Consider the following 27,525-nt stretch of genomic DNA (forward strand, 5'->3'; position numbering starts at 1 on the left):
GGAAAAGAGGCATTCATAATTGCTATACTTAGATTTTGAATACAGTATTGCACACATTCAGGGGTTAAATAATCATTGAATGATTATTTGAAAGACAGGACTTATTTCTGAGTAGTAAACATAAGGAAAAAAATTCCAAACTGAGAGGACTTCAATAGTTTATTTCAGAAAACACAAGATCAAGCAACTGAAATCCATTGACTTTTCAGCCAATCACTCCACAGATAAACTTAAATATTTTATTCAGCCATATCAATCAGAAAAAAAAAAAAAAATCAAACCAATTAGATTTTGCTTTAGTGTTAGCATTACATGTACGGACTATGTTGAGGGACATTTTTGCTAGCTGTGCGGTGAAGGCCTTTGACCTTTGGAGCAATCATAAGTGCAGGCCTACATGCTCAAAGTAGACATAGCCTCAGCTTCCCAAACACAAAATTTAAACCCAACTTTTGGAGGAGAATATTACACTACTAAACAGAAATCAGGAGTCTTGTTGTCCTTTGGATACAGACTGTAGATAAGCTTGGGTTACCCAGTGAAATTTTGCTACTTTAACACCTCTTAGCATAAATTTCATGTAAATGTATTTATGGTTGCATGAAAAAAAAAAAACCCAACTGGAATGTGACTGCACACTGCTTCTTTGCACAAAGATGTAGTCACTGCAATATGTGAAAATGTTCTATTCTTCTTAACTCTGTATCAGCTGACAGTGTTAGTTGAGTGGCATTCAGAAGGCTCTGAACAGCTGGTTTGGCATGTATCCCAGGTGGAGGAACGAAGTTTGGGCTTCTCTCTCCAGGTTAGCCAGCTCACTAACTGTTGGGGCCAGCACATCCACGTGACCCTTGTAGTTACCACCTAGACAAGAGCAACCGGTTGAGCTCAACACAGCAGCGGTGAATACAATACATGTCTATAACCAACTAAGCTTACAGCCTTGTGAGACTGTAATGTTCATTACAATTATAGATGTTTCATTGTACATCAAAAGGACTAGATTGAAAGATTGGTTCCTATTTCTAAAGCAATGTTCAACATACAACAACACAGTCGTCAGTTACCTTCCCTCCCTTTGTCTATGACACATACCTCCCAATGCTCTGCGCTGACCGTAAGAGACTTTTCCATCAAACTCATCCACAGGCACTTTGATGTCAGGCTCACACTGGGTGATGGTGCACTTTAGATGTTCCTCAATATCTGATAGAAGCTGCGATCAGAGCAAAAAAGGGGAAAAAAAGGGCACAAGCATGTTGGGTAGTGCAGAATGACGTCATTTAGCGACAGGGACAAAAGTGTGCTTGAGCTTTCAGTGCTACCAAAATAAAGCAAAACTTTACTGCCCACTAGGGGTTCACAATGAATATATTAGATTTCATACCTGACACACTGTAAATCTGATTTCTGTCAGGATGACAAATGAATCTGCTGCTTATCAAATCATGTTAAAAGCCCTCTGCTGAATCGGAGACGGTGTTGCCTTTCGAAACCGCAAATTTAACTTGCTGCCTCAACTTGATTCAGTTTATGTCAAGTGTCTTTGTTCACCTCTTTCTCATTGTACCAGATGGTGCAGCCTCCATCCTCCTTCAGTCTGGTGTTGTAGCAACCTCGGCCTCGGTTCGCGCAGACGTGATACCACACCTGCGCGCATGGACAGATGTGTTTACAACCATGTTCAAAAACTATGCGTACTTAAAATCAAATATCAGTGTATTCTATCATCCATCCTACCTTCTCCTTCTCCATAGCAACCAAGGAGATGGCCAGACCCATTCTGCAAGTTTTAAGGCAATTAATTAATCACTATTATTCAATGTCTTTCAGATAACTTGTATATAATGAGGCATTTTAAAGGCATATTATGTGAAAATATAATAATGCATGACAATCAACTTGATGATAACAAAAGTAAATACTAACCAGTAACACAATTTCACCTGTATCACCAAACCCTAACATGCAAATGCACACAGATTTTCAAGTGCTAACCTTTCTGCTCTGCCCACTCTCCCGATACGATGGACATAGTTTTGCTTCTCATCCGGCAGGGTGACATTTATCACTGGGGAGAAGAGGGGACATTTGTGAGAACTAAATGGCAGGCAGTGGACATGCATGTGTAAAATATAGCCTGTTTTTTTTAATACTGGAAGTCTGATATCTTTCCGTTACCATAAGGAACTCCGTGGATGTCAATCCCTCTGGCAGCTACGTCTGTGCAGATCAGGAGCCTCACTTCTTTTCTCTGAGAAGACAAGGAAACCTTAAATACCGAACAGCTGGTTTCACTTTGTCAAGTGGCATTGTTAAGCTGCTGTTCTTTTACCTTGAAGCGCTCCAAGTTATTTTTCCTCTCATTGGGCTTACGATCACCATGGAGACAAACGCAGGACAACTGGTGGCTTCTACTGTCTGGACCTAAAGATAACAGAACATATCAGGGAAAAAAATAAATTACATCATTCCCTCATATTTAGATGTGTGTTCACAATGTATGTGATGGGATGTTCCCACTTTCAAAACATGTGTCCTGTGGTTGCTGAAAAGTAAAATGTAAAAATGGCACAACAGCCTCCTACCTCCTCCCTGCTGAATGAAGTACTGCTCCATGTTGTCACAGTCGATCTTGGTGCGACAGAAGATTATGGCCTGGTCCATTTTGTGCTCTTTGATGGCCCTCACTGTGTACTCGCCCTTCAGCACCTTGATGGCTTCTGACCACATTTCTAAAATTCACACACACACACAGTTTCTTATTACCAAGACCTCATTTATGACTGCCGATGGAGGGAAAAATGCAAATATAAGATCTGTGGTGTTGTTAATGTGAGGTACTTTGATAGGAATTGTTTAAAAAGAACCTTCCAAGACTAAATTTTCATTTTCCAAGACTGCTTTCACCCACCTGCTGAATTGGCCCCTGGTCTGGTGTTATCTTTGGCATGGACTTCATCAGTCTACCACAGCAAAAGAGAAAAACCAGTCAGCACATTAAGAAATTACAAACAACCTACAAGCCAACTCTGCAAGTTTAGGAACCTTCCAGCTGCAACACTTATAGCCATCTACGATACTCATATGTCACCATGAAATGTGTCCTTTGCAGAGCACATTACTCACCCTGATGTGGTTCTTGCCCAGCCGCTCCCATAGGTGATCGTTCTTGGGGTTGACAGGCACCACCACGTGGTGGACGGTCTCAGGAACAGAGTCCTCGCCCTTCAGGTCAACCCAAGTGGGAAAGTGCATGATGCGCTCAGACAGCTTCTTCACATCAAACGAATGCAGCGTGGCCGAGCACACAATCACCTGGAGAAGAGGAGATCAGCTGATGCACTTGAACTACTAACAGGTGCAACTCACCTTCAGATGTGAAAATTTAGAAAAGATTTAGAATATACAATATATGAGCATGACTGTAGTGTTTAGGGTTAGAAAATGAAACATAAGGGAAATTTGATTTAATATGCAAAATGCAAATAGTTAATCTAAACCATCTGTAGCTCCCACTAAAAAAAAACTGTTTAACTGTTGTTATAATTGAAAATGTATTTGTTCAGAGCTAACATGAATCTCTACATCATTTTATAAATATACTGAAGGAATTGTCAGCTAAACCACACATGCAACTTATCTCAAGCGTTACCTGCAGCCTCTTGCCGTCAGAAGTGACCTGTGGGATTTGGTTGTGAATCCTGTTGATGAAGTCAGTATAGCCTGCTGACAGGAGGCCGTCCTGAAGACACAAAATAATGTTCACTGAAAATGCTTCTCAGGTTCTTAAAGGATTTTAATTTGAAATAAAATCTTGTACATTCTAGGCTGTAAACAACCAGTGCTTCTAATGTAGAAGGACCTAAAATTTATGAAAAAAAAGTAGATGTGTTGTACATACACACTCGTCCAGGACCAAAAAGCGAACTTGGGATAGGCTGAGTTTTCCAGTGGATATGAGGTCGTCCAGTCTGCCAGGTGTTCCCACCACAATGTCGATCTGATGATTGAAGTCAACAGAGGAACGGGGAGCAAAACTGTCAGTGAAAAATGTTTCAACTCTATTTAACAGTGTCTAAAACTAATTTAATGTTTATTTAGAGACAGTTCATGTCACCTACCCCCTGTTCCAGAGCAGCCAGCTGCTCTTTGGCAGCCACGCCACCAATAACCAGTAGTTCCCTGCAGTGGCAAATTGACAAATTACACACTGTTGGCACATACTTATACTTGAGCACTGGCTCCATCTGCTGGTGTCCACTGCAGATTACACTTTAAGTGAGAAATGTTGGCAAATGCAACGCAAAATGTAAGAAAAACATTAACTCTGCTTTTCAAAAATGCATACACATGCAATTTCAATACAAGAACTATATAATCTAGTCATACCTGAGTTTGGGATTATCTACATATCTCTTGAATTGCTTGACATTGTTGAGGGTCTGTTCAGCCAGTTCTTTAGACGGCTCAATGATCAGGGCTTTGGGTGCATTGGATGATGCTTTCACCTGACTCACTTTTGCGCTGCCTGCATGAACAGAGAAGAAACAGTTAACATAGGAATGGACCAATTACACTATTTTTAGCGGTGCTTCACATTAATAATGGCAATTCGTACCTGGTTTTAAAAAACATCTGGTGAAAAAGGGCTTTTATTATAAAAAAGGTATACATGCATCATCCAGTAAACTATTATTGCTACTATGTGACATGAAGTAAAATCCACATACCTGTCTGAGAAGATTTGACTGAGTGACTGTCTGGTGCCTGGTTGAAGGCCACAAACCCACTCTTAGGTTGATTTTTAAAGTCTTCTCCCCCAAAGTTAAACTTCAGCTCTGCATTCTGGCAGAAAAATACGGGATGGAACAATTTGTATGGTGTAGACTCGCACCTGTTGGTTTGTTACCTACCAAATTCTAAGTGTTGTTGAGCACTTACCTTGAGCACACAGGAGGCAAAGAAGGGCTGATTCTGCAGATGTTTAGGAATCTCAAAAGCCAAACCCAGGTCATTACCTGGTAGAGAGAAAGGGGTAAGAAACATCTGTTAAGTTGCTATTTAAACCGAAACTCCAGATGTCTTACATATTCATGATGAGGAGAATCATAACTAGTGAGACTGTACCATTTTTGGAGAAGAGAATTTGGCTCTTGTCAAGGTCCAGGTAACATCCAATAGTGTCATGCATGGTAAACTCCTGCAAAGCAAGTTAACAAAGAGAAAATATGCTTGAAAATTATTCTCACAATTGTTTACATATTGAAATAACAACTATTAGTTAACAGTTACCTCGCCATAGCTGTCAAACTGCTTATTGTGTGATTTCTTTCCAGTCCCACCAAAACCAAACCCATACTTATCAGTTCCTAGAAAGAGAGAGGAGACCAGGATTGAGTGAATTGTGTATTGAGCCATTTTATTTAGCTTCTATATGTTCTGCAGCAAAGATATTGCATACCCAAGTCAAGGGCTGCCTGACTTGTGGACCAGCCCACCCGACACAGCCCCTGGTCATGGCAGGTCACCTCATAGTAGTACTTCCCTGGACACAGAAAGACATGGACAAGGACAGGTGGGAGTGAGGAAGGAAGAGTAATAGAGGAAGAGAAAAATACACTGTCAGACACTAACAAAGGGTATAACAGTTACAAAGACAGATAATTTGGTGATTGGGTTCCCTTTTAATTTCTCCCTGGTTTTCTCCAATCAGCTTGGAAGCAGTGTTTGTCTGAATTACCTTTGGTGACACCTTTTGTAGAGCGACAGCCATGCCATTCTTTAAACTCTCTGCTCTGGCAGCAAAGTCCATCTGGACCGATTGCTGTATAGAAACAAAAAGCAACAATTGTTAGATGCGGCAAATGTCAAAATTGGGATATATGGTAACACATGATTAGACTGTCCTCTAGGGCTTGAGTGTGACATCGCTGGCTTATCTTTTGCTTCTCTTACCAAAGGCTGCACTGCGGTCATAAGGATTCATCTGCCAGGTGTTGAAGACTGAGACAGAATAAAGACAAACGAGTCAAACATCTGAAGAACCACAGAAAAATAGACCATACATATATATAGTTGAATAGTTCCACCACAATAGCCGTGTTGACACTGGTTGTGATATATGCAGAGGGCATTCTCTATGTCAAGCAAGATTAGGTCAGAGCAGAGAACTATTAAGGTGTATGACATAGAATTTCTGGTGAACTGTGATTTAATAGTGTTATTAAAATTCAGAGAACTGAAGGTAAAGGTGTTCTCACTAGCTCCTCCAGTTTTGATGGTGGCTTTGCCCTTCTTGCCCTCCTTCTGGTCAGACAGGGTCTCATACACAATCTGGATCACAGGGATACTGAAGGCCTGAGGATGACAAGAGAAATGATGAGTAACTATCACCCTTTGGCTTCAAGGCTGTGACTAATGATTTTCTTTATTAACAATTAATCTACCAATTTTTTTCTCATTCATCGTTTAGTTTAAAAAAAATAGTGAAAAAACTGCATTCACAATTTCTTCAGAGGCCACAGTGATGTCTTCAGTTTGCTTGTATTGTCTGACTAACAGTCAAAAACCTTAAAAAATTCAATTTGCTGTCATATTTGACAAAGAAAAACAGCAAAAGGTCACATATGAGAAGCTGGAACCAGAACATTTTTGCTTGGAAAAATAACCAGCTATTATCAAAATGTTGTAAAATTGCAGATTCAATTTCTGTTGATCAATGTTGCAGTTGTCGTTGCAGTTTCTTTTGGCTTCATTTATGTTACTTGACCAGAAGGCGAAATGATAATTTAATAAAAGGAAATACTAAAAGAACTGCATTCAAAATAGTGCTGCTGTCCATTACTTACTCCTGTTTTTCCGCTACCAGTTTCTGCTGCCTTTAAAAAGAAAAGAAAAAGTCAGGTGTCAAATTTGCAGTGTGCAGTGAAACGGGCAAATTTGTGTGAGACAGATTAGTGTAAAGACGTTTACCATCAGTACATCTCCTCCACCAAGAATAAGGGGAATGGACTCTGCCTGGATGTCAGTAGGCAGCCTGAAATCCAGTGATTAGAATAAATCAGTTTAGCGTCTACTGTTTTAGGCTAATTGCATTGTCTAACAGCTAACTACAACGTGGACAGAAATCACAGCATATGCATTTTTTAGAAATGCTGATGTGCACATGAAAGAAAAAGTCTGGTGTTTGCAGAGTGACTTACAGCCAGTCCATCTCCTCCACAGCCTGCGCAATTTCAGGCATAACACCCATTTCTGTTGAACAAACGTCATATTTAATGACTTTAATGATTCAATACACTTTTAAAAGTCGTTTGGCGTTGACGTAGACCCCAAATGTCACGTCAATAATATGAAGTTAGTAAATAATCTTACCAGAAAACGCTGCCATTATGGATGCTATGAGTTCAATCCGGCCGGATGCAACGTGTACGAAATTCTCGCGAGATTTGTAAGAAAGCAGTAACTTTAATCCACGCCACGTTTCAAGTGATTATTTTAACCCAAATCATGATCTTTTCCTAACCTTAACCAAGTGGTTTTTGTGTCTAAACCTAACCAGACCTTAACCACAGCGTTGTCACGTCAGAAAACAGCGAGACAAGAATATTTTGAAGCGGCTCACGAGAGTTTCGCAGATATAGGGTTACCATGTAGACACGGTGCACCTGCTGTAGTGGGCCGTACTGACAGTCTTATGACATTTGGTTCCGGATAGTTTTACATGAAATACTGCAAACTCATACACCGCAAATAATTTGTGGTGCTACTCACATATTAAGATATTATTATCAAATTATACTACGCAAGGTAAGCCGTAGGGTCGCTTCACCTGTGCGGTTAGCGACAGTTTCCAAACGCAGTTATTAGATATATTTTGTCCCGTGCTGACCGCCGTAGACTTTTGACAGCTGGTTCAAATATGGCTGAAGATAGTCTGATAGAAAGCGAAGATGAAAACATTTTATATGATTTACTTGTTATTACTGAATGGCCGCCGGAGACGGACACCCAGGTAAGTCATATTTTTATTATGGCTCATTTACAGTTGGTCGTGTGTTGAACCTTTATTTATAAAAATGGCCTCCGAAAGTGAACTATCATCAGTTGCAAAGGGGTCAGCCGCGAAGAGCCACGTAGCACAAACATACTGTTAGTTTGCAAGTTATGCAAACTAAATCCGCACATTCTTATATCACACTGCAATATTATGTAGCTCTCGCTTTGCCACAGTGTCCATAGACAAGCAAGTTCCTTTAGAAGGCAACCATTCATGTGTCGCTCCCTTTTAGCTAGCTTATACTACACTATTCATTAAGTAAGTTGCCCTGGCAACAGAAAAGAAACCAGTCCGACTTCTTATCTGAAGTCCAATGTCAGCAAATGATAAGTAATGATGACACAACTTTATTAAGCTCACCTGTCACGTTCTTACATTTGCAGTTGCGAGGCAACAAAGAGCACAACACCTCTCTTGTTGCAAAAGCAGTAACAGGTAAGTTTCTGCTTTATTTTGACTTGTGATACTATCTATGCCCTAAAGAAAAACATGTATTTAGCACCTGACCACGAGCATGATGTTCACCTGTAAATGTTACAACCAGGTTATCTACAAAGCAACACCTTTGCTCCCACCAGAATACAACGCAGGAGTTGGTAACAATGGGAAAATAGGCTAGCAATACTTAAAAGGCAAGGCGAGTTTATTTGTACATCACATTTCAACAACAAGGCAATTCAAGTGCTTTACATAAAACATAAAATGCATTAAGACAAAATATAAAAGAAACACATAATAAAAAGACATTTAAATGTTAAAAAAGAGTTATGTAAGAGTTAAGCAAATATAAAATAAAAATAAGCTAAAATAGAATAAGACAGATAAAACAGGAGACTAAAAGTTATAGTGCAATAAATGAATGAAAAGCCTTAAATTTGATTTAATAAAAGGCAGCGACAAACAGAAAAGTCTTCAGCCTTGATTTAAAAGAACTGAGGATTGGAGCAGAACTGCAGTTTTCTGGGAGTTTGTTACAAATATGTGGAGCATAAAAACTTTTAAAGGTGTTTAAGACTTCTTCCAACATAAAAACACAAGATTACAGCAACTATTAGGACTACTACTTGTTGAAGAAAATGTCTATGTAGGAAATATCTCCAAGTCTACCCTGTTTTGAAAACAAAGAAAGGATGACAGAAGTAGATCACAGACAGATATGTGTACCAGATAAGATATACAAATATGTAATGCATGATACATACATGTTGGCATAACTCTAATGACGCCAGAGCATCCGCATATTCAAGGAAAGTGTTGATGAACTGTTGCTGGTCCTGTTAGGAGCTATAATGTTATAGCAATATAGTGTATAGTTTGACCACCTTTGCTTAAATTTGGTTAATGAGACTAAACATCATTTCATGCTTTCCCCAGTCTCTAAATTTAATCTAGAATGTGGCAAGAGACCCTCTGTATGTTGATGAATGCAATGTGACATTATCACAGTTACTGTTATTGAGCATACTAACTGTGATACATTGTTTACAGGCCCATTCCGCTTGATCCTACACTATTTGTGGTACAGGTAAGTTCATCATCATTATCATATAACCAGAGGCTGTCAGGTAGAGCAGTCTGTCTTAACTTACACATGCTGTTATTTAGCCAGTGAAATGAACTGACTGCGACAAGAAGCTTTGATTATTATGACTACATATAAATACATGTTTGACTAAATCATGTAACACATAAACACTGCTCTAATTTTTAATGTTGGTACACTTATGTTTGAATGGGCTACCTTATAAATGCAAATGTGCATGTACATTTCATTGACACTGACTTATCAGTCAATTATTTTACTATTATGTTTACAATGATAGCAGGGCTGAACTAGAAAAAAAACAACAAAACACAAAACAAATATTACAGTTGTTTGTTATCCTTCAAATGAACACATGCAACCTTGCTCAATACAATTAAAGCCACGTCTACTAGTTTGATCATTTGATAAGAATAACACATTACTTTTGGATTGAACTTGGTATTAAAGGACAGGTTGACATTTTCAGAGTCAATCTTAATACAACATTCACATGCTCATATGTGCATTGAAAGGGTTATTGGCTGTTGTAATAATTCCTCCTGTCCATAGCGGCTGCAAAGATATTCCGTTGTAAAGCAATTTCAGTATAAGTGATGGGGAACAAAATTCACAGTCCTCGTACTGTGAAAGAAGTTAATTCCAAATTGCAACTGAAGCTAATATGAGGCTTTAACAGTCTGGTTAGTCAAACAAAATTCTCTCTTTGTGCTTCCATGGACGGTGTTTGTTTGGTGAGTCAAGAGAAAGGGACGATAACACAAAGAAATGTGGTACCAAAAAGATTGTAAGTTTGGAAAACATCTACTTGATTTGTGTAAGTCAGACTCCTGAAGCATCATATTATTGTCAGCTGAGCTTTAAAAGTCATTTTTATACAGGATGAGAAGAGTTAAAACTTAAATGTACATATGAGCATGTGAACATCGTTTTAGGACAGACTTAAAAAATGTGAACCTATCCTTTAAAATATTTGCATAGCACTATTTTTATATACAAATCATAAACAGGGTTTCTAACAGGACATTGTTAAGCATTTGCTGAGACCACATCACATCTGGTTATCAATTAGTCAGTAGATGATGGCCTGAACAATAGCAATACTCTTTAAATATATGGCATTTGCTGTGTGAAATAGCACCTTTGCTCTTTTTCCCTGCTGGTTATTAGGCTATTATTTTTTCAAAAAAATTAATACATTTTTATGATGTTTTTATTTCAAGCATCAAGCATCATATGAAGACATTGAATAATCAAGGTTTAGTTTAATTGTTGGTGTGTTTTATTTATTCCAACACAAGTAAAATGGAAAGTTCATATGTAACATTTAAATAACAGATGTGAACACAACTACACTTTGACACAGGCCTTACAAGGCTTAGTTGATCTGTTCGTCCTTAAATTCACTACAGGAAGGCCTCATACACGTAGCTTGCATTCAAGATGTACCTACATATCTCTGAAGATTTTGTTTTGCAGTGTGAATCTGAATATACTGACCTCATTCACTCTGCTCTTACTGCACACTGTCGGATGGAACGTGTAGACAGATGGCTAGATGTGGCCTGCAGTGGATTCTGTAATGCTCTAGTACCAAGGCCTGCTTAGTCTGTCAGCAGGTGGTTAGCTGGCACCATCAATAACAGTTTAAAAATTTAAGAACTCCTCTAGCTGTCTCCCAGCTCTCCTCCTCTGTTTGTGGATGAGATCGGATCAGGGATTTTATTTGATTCAAACACACAGAGCAGGCAGACAGCGCTTGCGCAGCACCACTGGTATCGACTATACTCAAAAATTGATAACTGAAATAATACTGAAACTGTAATGGAAGAGAAAAACCACTCCAACTGAAATGCTATAAAAACATTACTTTGAATAAGAAAAACTTTTTGTCAGAATGAATCTACAGAGTAAAACAAAGTATTTAAACTACTGCTACTTCTGTGATTATTCCAGTATTAAAATTGGAAGTGAAAGCAAAAATCCTTAGAGTTCTGGGACTGTATTCACATCCTACCCAAGTCCAAATTGGCTGAGTAGGAGAAACTCTGAAAACAAGGTTCTGTGTCCCCCTGAACTTTAGAAGTTTTGGGTCTAAAAGTAATTCAAAAAACTTTTTAGTGCTAAAAGTAGGTATAAAGTCTGGGAGAAGTTAGAGGAAGTCCAGAAGACGAAGATGCTGCAGATAATGGGTCTAGTGATGTCAGTGATTTGGAAAAATACATTTCAAACTGGTATTTTCGATGGCAGCGAATTAACGATCCAATCCAATGATCCAATCAACATACCAACAAATCGAAACAACACAACTCTACGCTACTTGAACACTGGAAAGATTCCGTTTGCAGCACTGATGAACTTGAAATATCTCAGCTGTCTGTCAGTAATTATTCTTCAAAGCGAAATGCGCTGTCCAGACTCCAGTTTGGTAGCAGTTATGGTTTTTTAACGTGTCATGACCCTGTGAATTTCAGCCCCACCAGCTCGTCTCTGCCCCTCGGTCTTCTCCGCCTGGCAAACAAGCAGATCAACTGGCAGCTGGTGCTTGCAAGGTGCAACACACACACACAAACACACACAAACACACACACACAAACACTCGTACTGTGATCAATACCAGAATGTGGGCTACTTTGTTGCTGACATGCACTAAGCCTTCCCCTCCCTTCTCTCATTTCCTTTCAACCAATCATTTAATTGTACTCATTACAACAGATAAACCAAGTAGAAAGGCAGTTTTTAATTGGCTATCGATTTGACCATGTAAGACAGTGTTAAGCGAGGTCGATTGATGCTGCGCATGTCTATTAGTTTGATGTGCTGGATCCTTCCATTTTGTTTCTGTCTGCCCTGAAATCTTTCTCCCTCATTTCATTCCCTCTGAAACTATCTTTGCTCTCTTTAATGCTCCCAATCATTGTAGTTCCCCCTCTCTTTAGGCCGTCCAACCTGGGCTCCTATTGCAGTCTTTATCTCTTTTCCATCCAACTTGCCCCTCTACACACACTCATACACATAAAAAAAAAACCCAAAAACTTGTGTCTTATCTTCCTTAATTGCCCTATATGATTTTTTACTTCTCTATCTCCTTTACTGATCTCACCTGCTGTTCTCATTACTCTCTCTCTCATTTATTTTTCTTTAATTCATCCCTGACCATTCTCTTGTTGTGTTTTTTTTTCTCTGCAGTAATGGCAAACTGTTGGCAGTGGTTCAGGACCAGTGTGTGGAGATTAGGTAATTATTGAACCCTATCCCGCTGTTTGAGGCACTCTGCCTGTGTATGCCAGTGATAGAGAGCCTTTTAATTAAGGGGGGTGATTTATCACATCTACCTTAAGAAGAGCTGCAGTCTCAGCTTGCATCTAAAGAATGAAGTTTGTTTTTTTCAATTTGCATTAAACATCAATTCAATCAGTCACAGGAAAATATTTGAGTCAATTTGGCGTACATATTTGTGGCTTTAATTTGGTATTTCAGGCAACATAAAATGAACATTAACATTTAGAAAACGCTAGTGCTCCCTAAATGTTTTATATATATATGTGTGTGTGTGTGTGTGTGTGTGTGAGACAGAGAGAGAGAGAGGGGATAGAGACAGACATCAAAAATCATGCATACATATGAGTATGTTTGCTCTCATTTTTAGAGGCTGTAATTATTTCCAGACACAAATCCAATTTCCCTGCTTACACAGACAAAATATACTCACTCAGCAATGTGCTCTATTGACATAATGTAATGTTTAGAATGGAGCAAAATTGAAATGAAAATCAATAGCAATGAAACAGGTATACAAATATGTCTTGCTTTTCAGAGGCAAATGAGGCACATTTCAACTATGTGCAGCTTTGGCTCAGAAGGCTGCTTTCCTCTTGACCCCTTTGTGTAAATGAAATTTCTTTTCATGAATATATCAATATGTAAAACCTGCTAATGTTTGATCGTAACAAAACTCACTGTACTCAGAACTGTGTTGTGTGTTGACTCATGCTTTAGGGAAATATTGTGAGTTTCACTTGTTTCTCTTTTTTCCACACAACTGTTGTTTAATCACAGAGTATTTTATAGCCTGGCCTCATAGCATTAGTTGGTGCGAGCTGGTGTTAAGTCAGCTCAAGGCTTTATCCACTGAGCTCTGCTAAGAGCCAGTCTAAACAGTGCCTACTCTCAAGGCCCAGTCTGCTTGATCCATTGAGCTACTTTAGTTGGCAGGATATCAGTGGCTGTTATAACTCACCTTATACCAGGTCATATGAGGCTAGACGTGTGTGGCTGCATCCTTGTGTGTGTATATTTGTCAAGCTATGTAATGTCACCGCTTTTTCCTCACCCTCTCCCACTCTGTGTATGTGTGTTTCTTTCTCAGGTCTGTGAGAGATGACTTCGGCTCAGTCATTGGGAAATGCCAGGGTAAGACCCTCTCCTCCTGTTTTATCAATCACATACTGCACTTCATGGTACTTACTTGTGGGATATATATAAAACCACTGATGCTAAAGTCACTTTAAATAGAGAAATTCCAAAGCTTCAAGTAATTGACAAATTCAAGTCATACTACATGAATAAAAATATACATAAAAGTGTCTTTTATTTACATACTATATTATTAAGGCTAATTAAAAATGCTTATTGTGAAATTGAACAATTCCTAAAGTCGTTCAAGCTCAAATATTTGAGGGGACACGAGCCCAAGTTGAATGTGCATGACGCCTTTGATAATGTACTGTGTGTGTGCTTGTAGCCCTTCATATGATCTAAGAGAGTTGTTGTGTTTTTTAACAGCTCAGACAGAATATGTATGTGTGTGTGAGAATAGAAAATAATAGAAATTCCGCCCACATTTGACTGTTTCATACTTAATAAATGTGTAAGCTGTTTTTGTCATCTGTAGTGGTGATGATTAACTTGTCTTAACTTTACGGTATCTATAGTTGTCTTTGTTTTGCACACATCTACTGTGAGTTTATTTCAAAGAGAAACATCGATCATAGCAGCTAATTGGAATGTGTGAGTGTGGCTGCGAACAACAACACAGATAATCACCCTCATCCCCTACACTGCCACTCATTAAACCTAGCCACATAGTGGCTGATAAAAATAAATTGCCTTGATTGTTTGATTAGCTACTGAAATGGCCAGCTCTACTGGTTTTAATTGCTCTATCTAAACACGATGAAGCCTAAACTTTCTGTAAGTTGAGAAGTTTTTAACATATGATACAGAACTGAGTTAAATACTGTTTGAAAATGATGTCTATTGATATCTTTTGAATATGGTTTCTTACAGATGTCATTTTTTAAAACTTAAAGTTGCACTAATCAATATTCTTTCATTATTTATTTAAGGATCAAATCACTATGTGTAATGTAAAAGGTGTCGCTGGGAGTTACAAACCCATAGAGAATTATCATCTGACTTTGCAATTCCTCTTCACTTTATAGAGCATTTTAGTGTCTTTAAGCTTATTGTTTTGGTTTTATGGCCTGCAATTTTATTATTTTGGTTCGCTTTCCTCAACCTTGCTTCCAGCAGCAGCAGGCAGCTATTTTCAGTAAAAAAGCTGAAATAAACCTACTATACAATTGCACGAAATGGCTGAATATAATGGAGCATTTAGTAGCTAAAAAGCCAAATATTTCCCTCAAGAGTCGGTTGAGAGCAAAACAGAGCTGCAAGGAGAGTTTTGAATTTTGAGCCTACATTTGTCAGGTGGACAGAAACACAAGCAATCGATTGCTAACACATTCACCATAACAACTTTATATGGTACTTATATGTCAATATTGTGTTCATAGCTTGTTGTGTTGCCCCCAAGTGGCCAAAAATCGATTAATTTAGGTTTTAATGTAAGCAACAGCAGTATCAATTTATAGGACTCTGACTTTTGGTGCCCCTTAAGACACACTGGCTGACAGCAACCCTGGCAATATCCCACAGTCTTTCCCACAGATTCAAACGGAGATGATCACTATGTAGTTACTACGTAGTTATCACTAATATGCTGAAAGTAACACCTAGCAACTTTCACCAGGATTGTCTCACATTTCCACTATCAAAAACATATGCCATCAGAATAAATTGAAAAAAGCTAAAATCAGTGTGAGAGGGATGGGAGCTTAAGAAAGAGCTCCTACCAGTAGAGGACAAAAAGCTGCCCAACTAATAATGAACCAAATTCAATTCTAAGTAAAACCAGGAATGAAAGGGGTAGGCTGATAGAGAAGGCGAAAGACCCTAAAAGTACAGGTAAAAAAGCAAGAAGAACTTGATATGGAAGCAAACTCCAAAGGAGAGGAAAATGGCGGTGAGGTAGGAGCCCATGCAGAGGCTCTACACAAGGGTTTAGCTGACATTACCAAGGAAATAAATGTACTCAAACAAGATATGAAAAATGACCTTGCAGTTTTTAAAGAAGAATTCAACATAATCTTCAGAAAGGAATTAGCCAACTTCAAGGAAGACATCAACAATAAACTGATGGCAAACAGCAACGAACTACAGGACCAGAAGAAAAGTATTTGTGAGGCTCAAACATGCATTGAGGAGCTAGAGACATGGAACATGGAAGCTAAAGAACTTTTGTTGTCAACACTCCAAGAGTAGAGAAACTGCAAGAAAAATTAACCGACCTGGAAGGACGGTTAAGGAGAAACAACATTCAGATATTTGGGGTCCTGGAGGGTGCAGAAGGGGACTCCAAATACATCGAAGATTTACGCCAAAGGGAACTAGCATTGCCAGAGGGGACCAACCTACTAATTCAACAGGTACACAGATCAGCAGCGAGGAGGCCCGGTCCCAGGGAGACATTGTGATCCATAGTTGTCATCTCCCTCCAGTTCGACACTAAAGAGATGGTATTAAAGAAGGCCTGGCAGAAACCAATTACACTGGACAGCAACTTCTGTTCTTTGACCATGACTATGCAGCTGAGGTGGTACAGAAGTGTAAAGCCTACACATCAAGAAGTTTCTGAAGGAGAAGGGAATCAGGTTCCAGACACCCTTAACAAGGATCAGAATCCACTGGGCTGAAGGATCCCAGCTTTATAATAACACACTGGATGCAGCAAAAGAGATGAGAAAGAGGGGACTGGACGTCCAGATCAAGGAAACCGACGAGGGACGCTTGATAGAGGACTGGATACAAAGAGTGTTGCCATGGCAATGCGTCAGAGAACCAGGAACACAAAGCATGTTAACTCAGCATGCAAGGGGAAAACTACAAGAGTTTCGGAGATAAAGAAAACATCTGAGAGATATGGGCAGTAAAGCTGTGCATAGGGCATCATTTTAAAAAAAGTCTTGAAACAAAAACAAGGCCATGCTTTGAAGCTGAGCAACACAATATATTTAAATACTGATCAGGATAAGTCGTGTTTGAGGAAAAAAATATTATGTAAGACATTACATCACCTGATGGGGTGATGCAAGGAGGATCCCCTCTGGGGCCTCCACCTACCTCTAGTGAGGGGCCCCACCTTCATAGGAGGATTTTCCCCTCTCTTTCCAACAGGGACATGGGCATAGTTGAGGGAGCCTGTTGTTATTGGAAGAACTCATTCCTGGTTTTTCATGTTACATTTCCTAATATTTCTAATGTTAGAAGTGTCAGTGGGAGAGAGGAATATTGAAAGAAAGGACAAGTTGCAACCTAAGCATCATAAAATGGTGTATTTTAATGTGAATGGGTTGAACAATCCAATGAAAAGAGGGAATATCATAGCAAGGTTAAAAAAGGAAAAAAAAAAAACACAGGTCAGTTATCTGCAAGTAACATATTTGTCAGAGCAAGAACATGAAAAATTCAAAATGTCTGGATTTAAAAATACATTCTATAGTTCATATAAAGGGGGTAGTAAGAGGGGGGTAGCAATTTCAATATCAAATACAAGAAAGTTTGAGACCCTAAAAGAAATAAGTGACAAAGAAGGTAGATACATTCTGTTAAAGGGGAAAATGGAAGACCAAATGGTTACACTGATTAATGTTTATGAATCCCCCGAAAAAGTGATAAATATTTCTTTAAGAATTTATTTGATGTCATTGCCCTTGAAATAGAAGGGATATTGATATGTGGAGGAGACTTTAACATTGCATTGAATCATAACTTGGACACAACTAGTGCAAAGAAAAGTAGTAAAATACGATTGGCTCATTATGTATGTACTGCATTGATGGAACTGGAAATTATAGACATTTGGAGGGAACTCCACATACTCGAGAAGGATTACACTTACTACTCAGCCCTTCTACTCAGCCCTTCATTCAGTACATACAAGAATATAATGTTTTTTCATGAATAGAGTGGATAGATTTAGAGCAGAAGAATGCAAGACATGAGTAGCAGATTTATCAGACCATAGCGCCCTGTACCTGACATCAAATTTAAACGATAAGAAAAAAAATACAACTTGGCGAATGATCCAGGATTTGAAGAGGAGATCAAAAAGGAAATAAACACATACAGAGAAGAGAATGACAAGGGAGAAGTAGACTCCATTACCCTCTGAAATACTATGTGGAAAACTAATATCTTGAACAGCATACCTTAAAAAAAAAAAAGCTATTTTAGAATTATATCAGAAAAAGATTTGAAAGATCAAAAATTTAGAACAGCAACATAAAAGTTCAAATAACCCAGGGTTATTTCATCAAATTAAAGAAGCGAAGAAAACAGTGAATGAGATACTAGGATATGAAGTAGAAAAGAAAATTACATTCCTGAAACAAGCATAGTATGAAGCGGGTCCCAAAGCAACAAAACTACTCGCCAGACATATAAGGAATAAAGAGCTGCTGAATGCAATCCATAAAATCAGAGATCCTACGACTAACACATTAGAGTTTGAACCGTGAGAGATAAATAAGATATTTGAAAATTATTATAAAAAGCTGTATTGGCAGCCAGTTTCAAAGGATGAGGAGTCAATTAGAAACCTTTTGAACTCATTAGATCTACTAGCAATAGGGAAAAACAAAATTAGACTATAAACTCGTATGTCTCTGAAAAAGCGTTGGAAGATGCAATTAATAGATTTAAAATCTAACAAGGCTCCAGGAAGTTATGGTTTCCTGTCTGAATGGTCCAAAATTTTTAAGAGGGAACTAAGCCCACTGTTATTAGCATCATTCAATGAAACCATAAAAAAGGCAAAATTCCCCTCTCATGGAAGGAGGCCTTAATTACAGTAATCCCCAAGGAAAGTAAGGACAAAGAATTTTGTGAAAACTACAGACCAATATCAATACTGAATTGTGACTCTTAAGATATATACAACCATTATAGCCAAGAGACTCAAGACATTCATGTCAGAATTAATCAATGAGGACCAATCAGGTTTTATTAAGGGACGCCAAACGCAAGACAACATAAGAAGGACACTACATATAATTGAAGAAGAAAGGGGGGAAATGCAGTGCTATGTAGTTTAGATGGAGAAAAAGCCTTTGACAGTGTTTGCTGGAAGTTTTTATATCTCTGCTTAGAAAAATTTGGCTTTTATACAGGCTCAGTAAACTGTATTAAAATACTATCAAGATCCAAGGGCAAGATTAAAAATAAATGGTAATCTTACAAATTGAATTATGCTGGAAAGATCTACCAGACAGGGGTGCTGTCTATCATCCACTCTCTTCGTGATTTTCATTGAACCCTTGGCTCAAGCAATACGACAAGATGAAGGGGGTGGAGGTGAAAGGCACAGAACACAAAATTGGCTTATTTGTGGATGATACCTTGATCTACTTAAAACAACCAAATATCTATCTCCCTAAATAAAATAAATAATAAATAAATAAATAAATAAAATTGTTAGAATCTTATAATTACTTTTCAGGTTACAAACTCAATGAGGCAAAAACACAGATTATGTCAATAAATTATTCCCCATGATAAGCTATCCAACAAGCATACGATTTCAGATGGAACGCAAAAACAATAAAATATCTAGGAGTGGTTATTACAAATAACAAAATTGTACAAATGTAATTATAAGGCTCTATCTAATCAGGAAGTTGAGTTGGTGGTTACTAAAATGAGAAACAGTAAAACTTAAGTTAAAAAAAAAAAGAAAAAGCTAATATTGGAAAATTTTTTTCCAATATTAGAAACAGTGCTCAGTAAAAAGTCCAGAATGAAACTTATGTGCCCTCCTTCTCTATTTTCCGTCTTTCCTTCATTTTTTTCTCGTTCTCATCATCTTTCCTACCCATCTCTCTCTCACACTATATTTGTTCCGCTCTGGCTGGCCATCATTGTGGGCCGTTGTTCTAATGGTTCATTGTGTGGATAACAGTAGCCCCTGGGCCTGTGTAAACCCCAGCCTCCGTCCTCTTTTTCATTCCATTTCATCTATCCTTTTCATTTTATTTTTACTTCATTTCATTTCACGGAGATTTGTCCTAATGGATTTTGCTGTGATCCTGCCTTTAATGGCATTTGCTTTTAATGGGGGAGCGTGCGTGCGTGCATGCATTCCCTCATTTCTGCTTGTGCATGCGCTCATGTGTATGCATCCTCGTGCGCGAACGTGGTTCCATGCCTCCACACCTGTGTTTCACTCTCTGTCTCACTCTCTCTTTCTCCCTTCTCTCTGTCTGCTCCTGTTACAGAGGAGTTGCCTCCCACCCCCGTACATAATTCATAAGTGTTGAGCTCTGATAAATGCATCTGCGAGGCTTTAGATAGAAGGCTTCTATTGGGTCGTTGGGTGTAATTCTCCCCAACTTCCGCCCCCAGTTCTCCAGGAGAGAAAAAAAAAACAAAAAAACAGGACAGTTGCATCCAATTTTCCAGCTCCCCAAAAAAGCCATCTATGTGGAAATGGAGCCCTCTCAGCCGCAGAACAACACACTGTATACAATTCATAATGGGAGGGAGATAGGGAAGGAAGCAGTGTGAAAGTGAAATAGAAAAAAAGATTGAAATAGAAAGCAAAAGAGCCAAAAGAACAAGAAGAGGAAAACAGGAGGCGCTTGGTACCTAGGACTCTCATAATGGCTGCATGTTTTTGTCTGCTCCTTCTCAGCTGAGAGTCTCAAAGGTGTGTTAAATCGCCTTCTTCCTGAGGTGCTCTCTGATACTTAGGCCTTCAAAATTTGGGGAGCTATTATTTCTCTCAGTGGGTGCCGGATTGATTGTTTCTCACTCTTTCTTTCAGCACCTCTATCTCTCATTCCTTCTCTCTCTTAATCTGTCTCGCCTCCCACTTCTTTCCCTTTGTTCTTCATTTAAAATTCTAGTCATACAATATCCAACGCCTCCATTCGTTTGCGGTATTGCCCACAAGGGGTTGCAGCAGCGTTCCTCAGCCAAGAAATTCAATACAATAACACCAATAGCACTGTTGTGTGATATCAACAAAAACATACCTTCTTTTTCATAACTTTATTGCTTAGCAGGCATAGCACCCGTGGTGACATTTTATGTTTCACACTGTTTGCCAAATCTGAGTCTGTGCTAAAGGTTGTGCCCAGCTGAACATTTAAAAATGGAAGAATAAGGGACCTATTAAGCTCATTTGCAGCTCTATGTTTTTATTCTGGGACTCCACTAGAGAAGCTTTGCATGATTCACAGTTCAAAAAAAACTCCCTATTTATCTTATACTGGCCCTTTATGCAGCCCCTCAGTGCAGCCTCTGTCTCTTAGGCAGTTTTAGCTTGTGTCTCTTTACGTGCCCCCTCCCGATGAGCCTAAGTCTCTGCTGATTGGACAGCTTTCTGGAAGCCTGCCGAGGGGCAGCCCTATCAGAGTTGTATTAAGTTACTGCTGATGCAAACCCAACATTTCCTGCTTTACTGCTTCATATGAAAAGCTTTTAAATGACTAAATAACGAGAAACTTTTATTGTGAAGAATTTACAGGAAATGAAATGTGTTTCTCACCGAATTAGCAGAGTTTTGTTAGCTGCGCTAAAAACCGGTTGACGCAACAACATATGGAGATATTTGGAGGTATTTGAAGCTCTTTGTTTAGCGGATCAGTTACAAATAAAACAGGGAGGAATAGTACAAGCACAGTGATGATGATATTTGATGAAGAGCTGCAGATGACCAGTACACCTCCAACTTATTTTACTTTGCCCTGCTGTGTAATGGAAAAACACTTGACTCGAGTCATGGCTCGGCGTAACTACCTCCAAAACAATGGAAAAATGCCATAACCTTAGCAGAGTGGAGCAGTGAACTCATGCACTTTGCGTGGAGCAGATGACCATATAAAGAAATCTGTCACAAACCAATGTCAGCTCAGGCTGAAAGTAGAAAAAAACGTTGGAAACTGAGCATTCAGAGCACTCTGAAGCTGGTGCTTTTTGCTCACAGAGATTACTTTTACGTACGTTTACCTCATTATTTGACACTTTGGCCACATTTAATATCATCATCTGACATTGTAACATTATATATATGACTGAAAAAAGGGAAAAGCATAATAGGTCCCCTTTAAATATTGTACTCGGCTTTCTTGTACACAACACATAGATTGTGCACGGTTGTACAAAAAAGCACAATTTCCCCTGTATTGTTTAATGTATCATAAGATAATCAAAACAGAGTGAGGATCTGAGGCTGGCCAGACTGCTCCAGCCCCTCTATCAGAGGGAAGTATGACAGCGAATCCTTGAGAAAGTGCCAGCAGGCAGGGATGTGCTTTATCATAGCGATATGGTTACACTCACAGCACTGCTGAGCCAGCAGATTGGTAAAACAGTAGCCTATACTTCAATAAAAGCTGGATTTATGATCTCTGTTCTCCTCCCCCTTTCTCTCTGCCTCTCTCTTTTACACACTCCCCCCCCCAACCCCCCTACCTCCCAATGAGTGTGCGTGTGGATATGTGTGTGCATGTCTTTGAGAGACAATAATTGAGACGTATTACTCTAGCTATCCTTCACAGATGAATTGGATAGGTCCTTAGACACACTGTGTTGATGTATGGCATTAGCTTTATCCTTCTTCTCCCATCTGTATTCATCATCGGCACACCACAGAACATCAGGGATTATTCACAGAGAGTTTTCTCATCTGGCTTAATAAGAAATTCTCGGCTCCCTGAATCTCTTGTCTCTCTTTCTCCTCTGCATTCTGTTTTTACGAGCTTTCAAGCTTTCTTTTTCTTTTTGTCTGATACAGTGCCAAAGGACCCAAACCCCCAATGGCGGAGGGTGGCATGGAGCCACGACTGTACCCTGCTGGCCTACGCTGACAGCACCGGCACCGTGCGCCTTTTCGACCTCATGGGCAGCGAACTGTTCGTCATCCCACCGGTAACCATTCTAGTTCCCCCTTCTTTGACATCATCAAACAACTCCTCTCCCCTCCAAGCTATCTTTGTGTCTTTTTTTTTTCTTGTGCATGTGTCGATACTAATTATAAGTGATTAAGCGTAGCATATGGAAACCCAGCATTCATTTGGCACCTTTTCAGTATTATCTCCATATTTTCCTACATTATGTTGCATCTAATATGAATTCATGCATAAACTTTGCTTGATTTATCACTGGGAAGTACTACACAGGCTGATTCTGGTGTTTTGTTTTTGATTGAAAGCATTAGACAGATTATAAGTTAGGAAAATGCAGTTTCTTATCCTGACAAAAAGCATTTTTAACTGTATTTGTAACCTTTCAGTTACACAGTTATGAGGATTCAGACCTCCATAATGTTGCCTCCAGACTTGATTGGGCCTTGCTCTGCTGTTTCAATGTAGCTCACATTTTCAGGGCACTTTGAGCTGCCGGTCTTCTTGTCAGACACCCTCCGCTCTCTCTTTGTCTGTCACTTCTTTCTCATTCATCGTCTGTTGCTTATTCGCCTGCACATCCATCTTTCTTCTCCCTTTTATGCTCATATTGTCCCATGCCTTTTCCCTCCATCTCCATCACCACCTCTTTTTAATTTTTCACTCGCCTGCTGCTCCTCCAGTCCTCCGTCGATATTCCTTTCTTTCTCTCGGTATCTCTCTTTGTGCTGCCATTTCAAGTCCATTTGCTGTTCCCCCTCACTTTAATGCCCTCTGTGTGTCACATATTATCATTCCTCCTTTTCTATCCATCATTCCTTCCACTCCTTTATCCGCCCTGTCTGAGAGGATGAGCTCAGACAGTCATCCTTCTCCCCAGCCACACTCATCTTTCAAAGTCTCTGATCTTCATTCCTTTAGTGCAACACCACTTTGTTATGCATCTCCAGTATGTGTGCCTGCACACTTACATCAGCAACCCCCTCCTCTGCTGTACTGTTTCTCTTGTTTGTCACTGTTAAGTGCACACACCAGTGACTTGATGCTATTTCTGGAGGAAATGATAAAGTCAACTTGACAGAAAGTCTGCATGGATGAAAAAGATCAAAATTTGCTAATTTTCTGCCTCTCTTTCACTTTCTGTCTTGTCTCTCTTTTATCTTTTGTTCCCTGCCTTCCTTGTCCCATCATTTTCTTTCCTAATGTTTTTTCTGTCTATTTTCTGTTCTCTAACAAACGCATCGCGTATGATGTATCTTTGTTGTTTACCCTTGTAAAAATTTGACGGGGGCACAAACTGATAGATAATTCTACATATTTCTCTAAGTCTTTTGATTTCCTCTGCTGTTTACATCAGTCACTTTCGCACCGCCTCTGACCTTTCCCTCTCATCTTCCTATTGATCCAGGTGGTGAGTTTTCCTGGGGATTTCAGTTGTGCAGTGGCAGGCCTGATATTCCTGGAATACACAGCCAGCACTCAGTGGTCGGCTGAGCTGCTTGTTATCACATACGGCGGCGGGCTCAAGAGCTACCTAGTCAGGTGAGAGACAAACCTCCTCCACTAATGCACAAGTAGACCTAGAAATAGGTATCTCAAAGCACCTTCTCATTAGTAATGTTATCTTAACTAGCAAATCAAAGTAAATTCTATTGTGGTTCTGAAACCCTGCATTATTTAAGTTTAAGACATCATAAATAATATGAGATTTTTCAGGTGCCAGCTCACTTGGACACCTGGAAATGTTCTGGGCTGCTTTATTATCGTCTTACACTTCAACCGAAATTACAACTTAACACAGTGCACACACTTTGAACTGTTCTCAGTGCTTCAATTTCAACTACTTTTACCACTTACGCATAAACTGACATTTCAGTTGCCATCATCTTATACTCCTCATCCGGTCTTTTAGCTGCATTCATCTTTTTACTCTTCAGTTGCTTTCATCGGTTACACATCAACTGACATTTCAACTGCTTTCATCTTTTACTCTTCGAATTCAACTGCTTTCACCATTTCCACGTCAGCTGACATTTGAACCGTGTTTCTCGTCAATGCTTACTTTTCAAGAGACACTTCAAACTCACTTAAACTTCCACTGATTTCTTTCAGGACTTCCACTTCAACCTACATGACTAGCTCACTTTGTCATCTAAATTTTGACTTACATTGCACCTCCTTTCAGTGCTTGAACTTCAACTCAAACTTCAGCTCCTTTCAGCACTTCTACTTCAACTTCATTCAGTTCCCACACTTACATTAGCAGTTCAGTATCATTCAGGGATTACAGAAACTTCAACTGCTGTCAGCACTTCCATTTTAATAGCTAATTCAACTTCTGTTGTTTTTAAATGTTTCAACTGCAAACTTTCAGCATCAAACTGTTTATTAGTTGTTTATTTCTGTCACATTTCTGGAGATTTGTCACCCAGAACCATCCTGAGCTGCTTTATTATCTTGTGCTTTAAATGCATGTTCTGTATATTCTAACCTTTATAGTACAGTGCATCCTCTTTGATCTATCTATCTATATGTAAATGTTGAGGGGAGTGACTTCTCTCTTTGAATACAAATTCCCCTGCTTGACAATCCTTACTCAATCACATTTTGAATATTAGATTAATGACGTCTGATTGTGTATGTGTGTCTTCCTGCAAGAGTCTGCATGTCTGCCTTCCTCTTGTGGGCACAACTTCCCTTTTAATTTAGCACTATTTAATATGGCATTATTTTATAGATTTCCAATTTCACTCCGCATGATTGCTGCAGTCACACCAAGCCTCGCTGCATTGACACTCCAAGACACAGGATGAGATTGTGCATGCGTGTTGAATCTCGATCAGAGTGACGTCCCGCACTCCACGACTTCCTTTCAATCCAGCAGGCGTACTGTAGTGATGTATGCCGAGGACGGAGGAAAACGCTGATTTATTTTTCTATTACAGGCAGATAAATGGCGTTAGCTGCCTTTGAAGCCGTCAGGGTGTGCGGGCGAATGTGCATGTGTGTGAGGAGGTAATTAAGATGTGAGACATTTGCACCAGATTTACTCTGAGAGTGCTGGCTTGATTTTTTAAAGGTTCATTTTCAGTATGGAGCTTACACTCACTCTTCCTCCTCATATGACTGCATTCCAATATTGTCGCTTAAACACTTTGAATTAGAAATTCAGAATTATAGCTGAGGCTTGACAGTAAGTCATCTCTCTCTCTCTCACTCTGTGCCAACACTTCTTCATGTGTGTGTGTGTGTGTATGTGTGTGTTCACATGCACACAACTGCTTTTGCTGTGGCATGAACACCTAAACAAAGAAGTTTTCAGCTCTTTCCTTTACCTCTCTTTAGCCTTCTCACTTTACAGTTTACATCACAAGCAAACATTTCCCCAGTGAGATATCCAAACACAAATTACATGACATCTCCTCCAGTGCCAATTTAATTTAGATTGCCAACTTAAATTAGACTGAATATTTCACCATGTCTCATCTTCCTCAAAGCGGTTGTGTTGTACCAATAACATTTTGTACACGACCGTTTAGTGTTGTGATTGTTGGTATGCCAGAGTTAAAATATAGGTGACTTGTCATGTGTCTATCCTTTTTCTCCCTCTCTCTCTTTATCTCTCTCTCTCTCAGTGTGGGAACCAATCAGAACTTCCAAGAGAACCACAGCTTCAGTTTCTCTGCCCACTACTCTCATGGCATCACCTCAGCTATTTACCACCCTGTCCACCGGTAAGTGAATTGTCTCCTTCACAACATGCTTTGAACTTGTAGTGCCCGTAGAGTATAGTTGAAATCATGAAGATTTTTTTGAAAAATGAAAGACTGCTAACTTCAGTGCAATGCCTTTCTCACATCCACCTGACTTCCCAAGACATTTTATTTTCTCTTGTGGCTTCTCTAGTTCAAGCCTTCATCTATTAGAGCGGCGTTTCATCAAGAGTGTTATATTCAGACATCCTTATACATCCTTTGAATCCAATTTCATCCTTAAAATCACTGCAGATGATGCTACGAGCTGCCCTGTAAAGCTCGAATATTTGAATTTGAAAGTAGCCATATGATTTCAAACACTTTCATCATTTGACATTCAGGGGCAATACAAGTTTACACATGTCGTCAATATGCTCATAAGTACGTATTATATTGATCACCGCGCCAGACATTACAGCTCACTTTATCTGAAAAACTTGCTATGCGGACTGGTTATACAGTGAAAACACACAACATTAGCAGTCTTTTGCAGACATTCTTGTACAAGGATAAGGTGTTACATTATGGAAGGAGGCCAGGGGGATTACTCCGGAATAAATGAGCCAATCGTTTTAATGCAACACCTGCAGGAATTTACTACGGCAGTCCAGGATGTCCTTGGACTTCCTCACCACCTAGCATTCAAAGGTTTCAGTTAATTATGTCTGGCTCACCCCCCGTGACCTTACTGTTTTCACCACGCTCCCCACGTCTGCACATACCATTTAGATTTTGTTTGGCTGGTGAAGCTTGGTTTGGCAGCTTAATGGATTTTGGCAGCTACTGTCAAGTGTTTGCCAACTGATAGATGAGATGAAACTTTAATGATCCCTGTGCGAAAACTGGGTCAGCAACAGAGAGAATAGACCAGAGGAAAAAAAAAATAAAGGTGAGAAAGTTGATATGAGAAAAAGTTTG

General features: G+C 39.3%; 2 protein-coding genes across 2 annotated transcripts in view; one reads left to right on the forward strand and one right to left on the reverse strand.

Moving 5' to 3' along the window:
- Positions 1 to 141: 141 nt before the first annotated feature.
- Positions 142 to 7,598, reverse strand: ddx1 (DEAD (Asp-Glu-Ala-Asp) box helicase 1). The gene is made up of 26 exons (XM_067573104.1): positions 7,378 to 7,598; positions 7,206 to 7,257; positions 6,976 to 7,039; positions 6,852 to 6,881; positions 6,264 to 6,360; positions 5,959 to 6,006; positions 5,744 to 5,827; positions 5,465 to 5,548; positions 5,296 to 5,372; positions 5,131 to 5,203; positions 4,945 to 5,021; positions 4,734 to 4,848; positions 4,393 to 4,531; positions 4,125 to 4,185; positions 3,905 to 4,003; positions 3,656 to 3,745; positions 3,130 to 3,318; positions 2,915 to 2,966; positions 2,589 to 2,735; positions 2,336 to 2,427; positions 2,182 to 2,254; positions 1,999 to 2,071; positions 1,741 to 1,783; positions 1,555 to 1,650; positions 1,096 to 1,216; positions 142 to 864 (listed from the first exon to the last, which is right to left on the reverse strand). Exons 1-26 carry the CDS (start codon positions 7,391 to 7,393, stop codon positions 734 to 736), a joined length of 2,223 nt encoding a protein of 740 aa, XP_067429205.1. The 5' UTR covers positions 7,394 to 7,598; the 3' UTR covers positions 142 to 733.
- Positions 7,599 to 7,775: 177 nt separating this feature from the next.
- The window catches only part of nbas (NBAS subunit of NRZ tethering complex), a 160,461-nt gene continuing 140,711 nt past the window's right edge, over positions 7,776 to 27,525 (forward strand). The window contains exons 1-9 of the mRNA XM_067573103.1: positions 7,776 to 8,017; positions 8,446 to 8,497; positions 9,551 to 9,587; positions 12,080 to 12,157; positions 12,795 to 12,842; positions 13,975 to 14,018; positions 22,744 to 22,877; positions 24,261 to 24,394; positions 26,488 to 26,586. Of these exons, the coding sequence (XP_067429204.1) occupies positions 7,925 to 8,017; positions 8,446 to 8,497; positions 9,551 to 9,587; positions 12,080 to 12,157; positions 12,795 to 12,842; positions 13,975 to 14,018; positions 22,744 to 22,877; positions 24,261 to 24,394; positions 26,488 to 26,586 (719 nt within the window). The 5' untranslated portion in view covers positions 7,776 to 7,924. The remainder of the gene's footprint in view (positions 8,018 to 8,445; positions 8,498 to 9,550; positions 9,588 to 12,079; positions 12,158 to 12,794; positions 12,843 to 13,974; positions 14,019 to 22,743; positions 22,878 to 24,260; positions 24,395 to 26,487; positions 26,587 to 27,525) is intronic.

Source organism: Thunnus thynnus, chromosome 18 (genome assembly GCF_963924715.1).
Source record: "Thunnus thynnus chromosome 18, fThuThy2.1, whole genome shotgun sequence".
NCBI classification, from domain to species: Eukaryota; Metazoa; Chordata; class Actinopteri; order Scombriformes; family Scombridae; genus Thunnus; species Thunnus thynnus.

Bases quoted from the DNA above. Each gene is read 5' to 3' on its own strand.
- ddx1 (XM_067573104.1), bottom strand. The intron at 6,882-6,975 runs GTAAACGTCTTT...TTCTTTTTAAAG, and splicing joins GTGGAGGAGATGTACTGATG to GCAGCAGAAACTGGTAGCGG. The intron at 5,204-5,295 runs GTAACTGTTAAC...CTTGCTTTGCAG, and splicing joins AGTTTGACAGCTATGGCGAG to GAGTTTACCATGCATGACAC.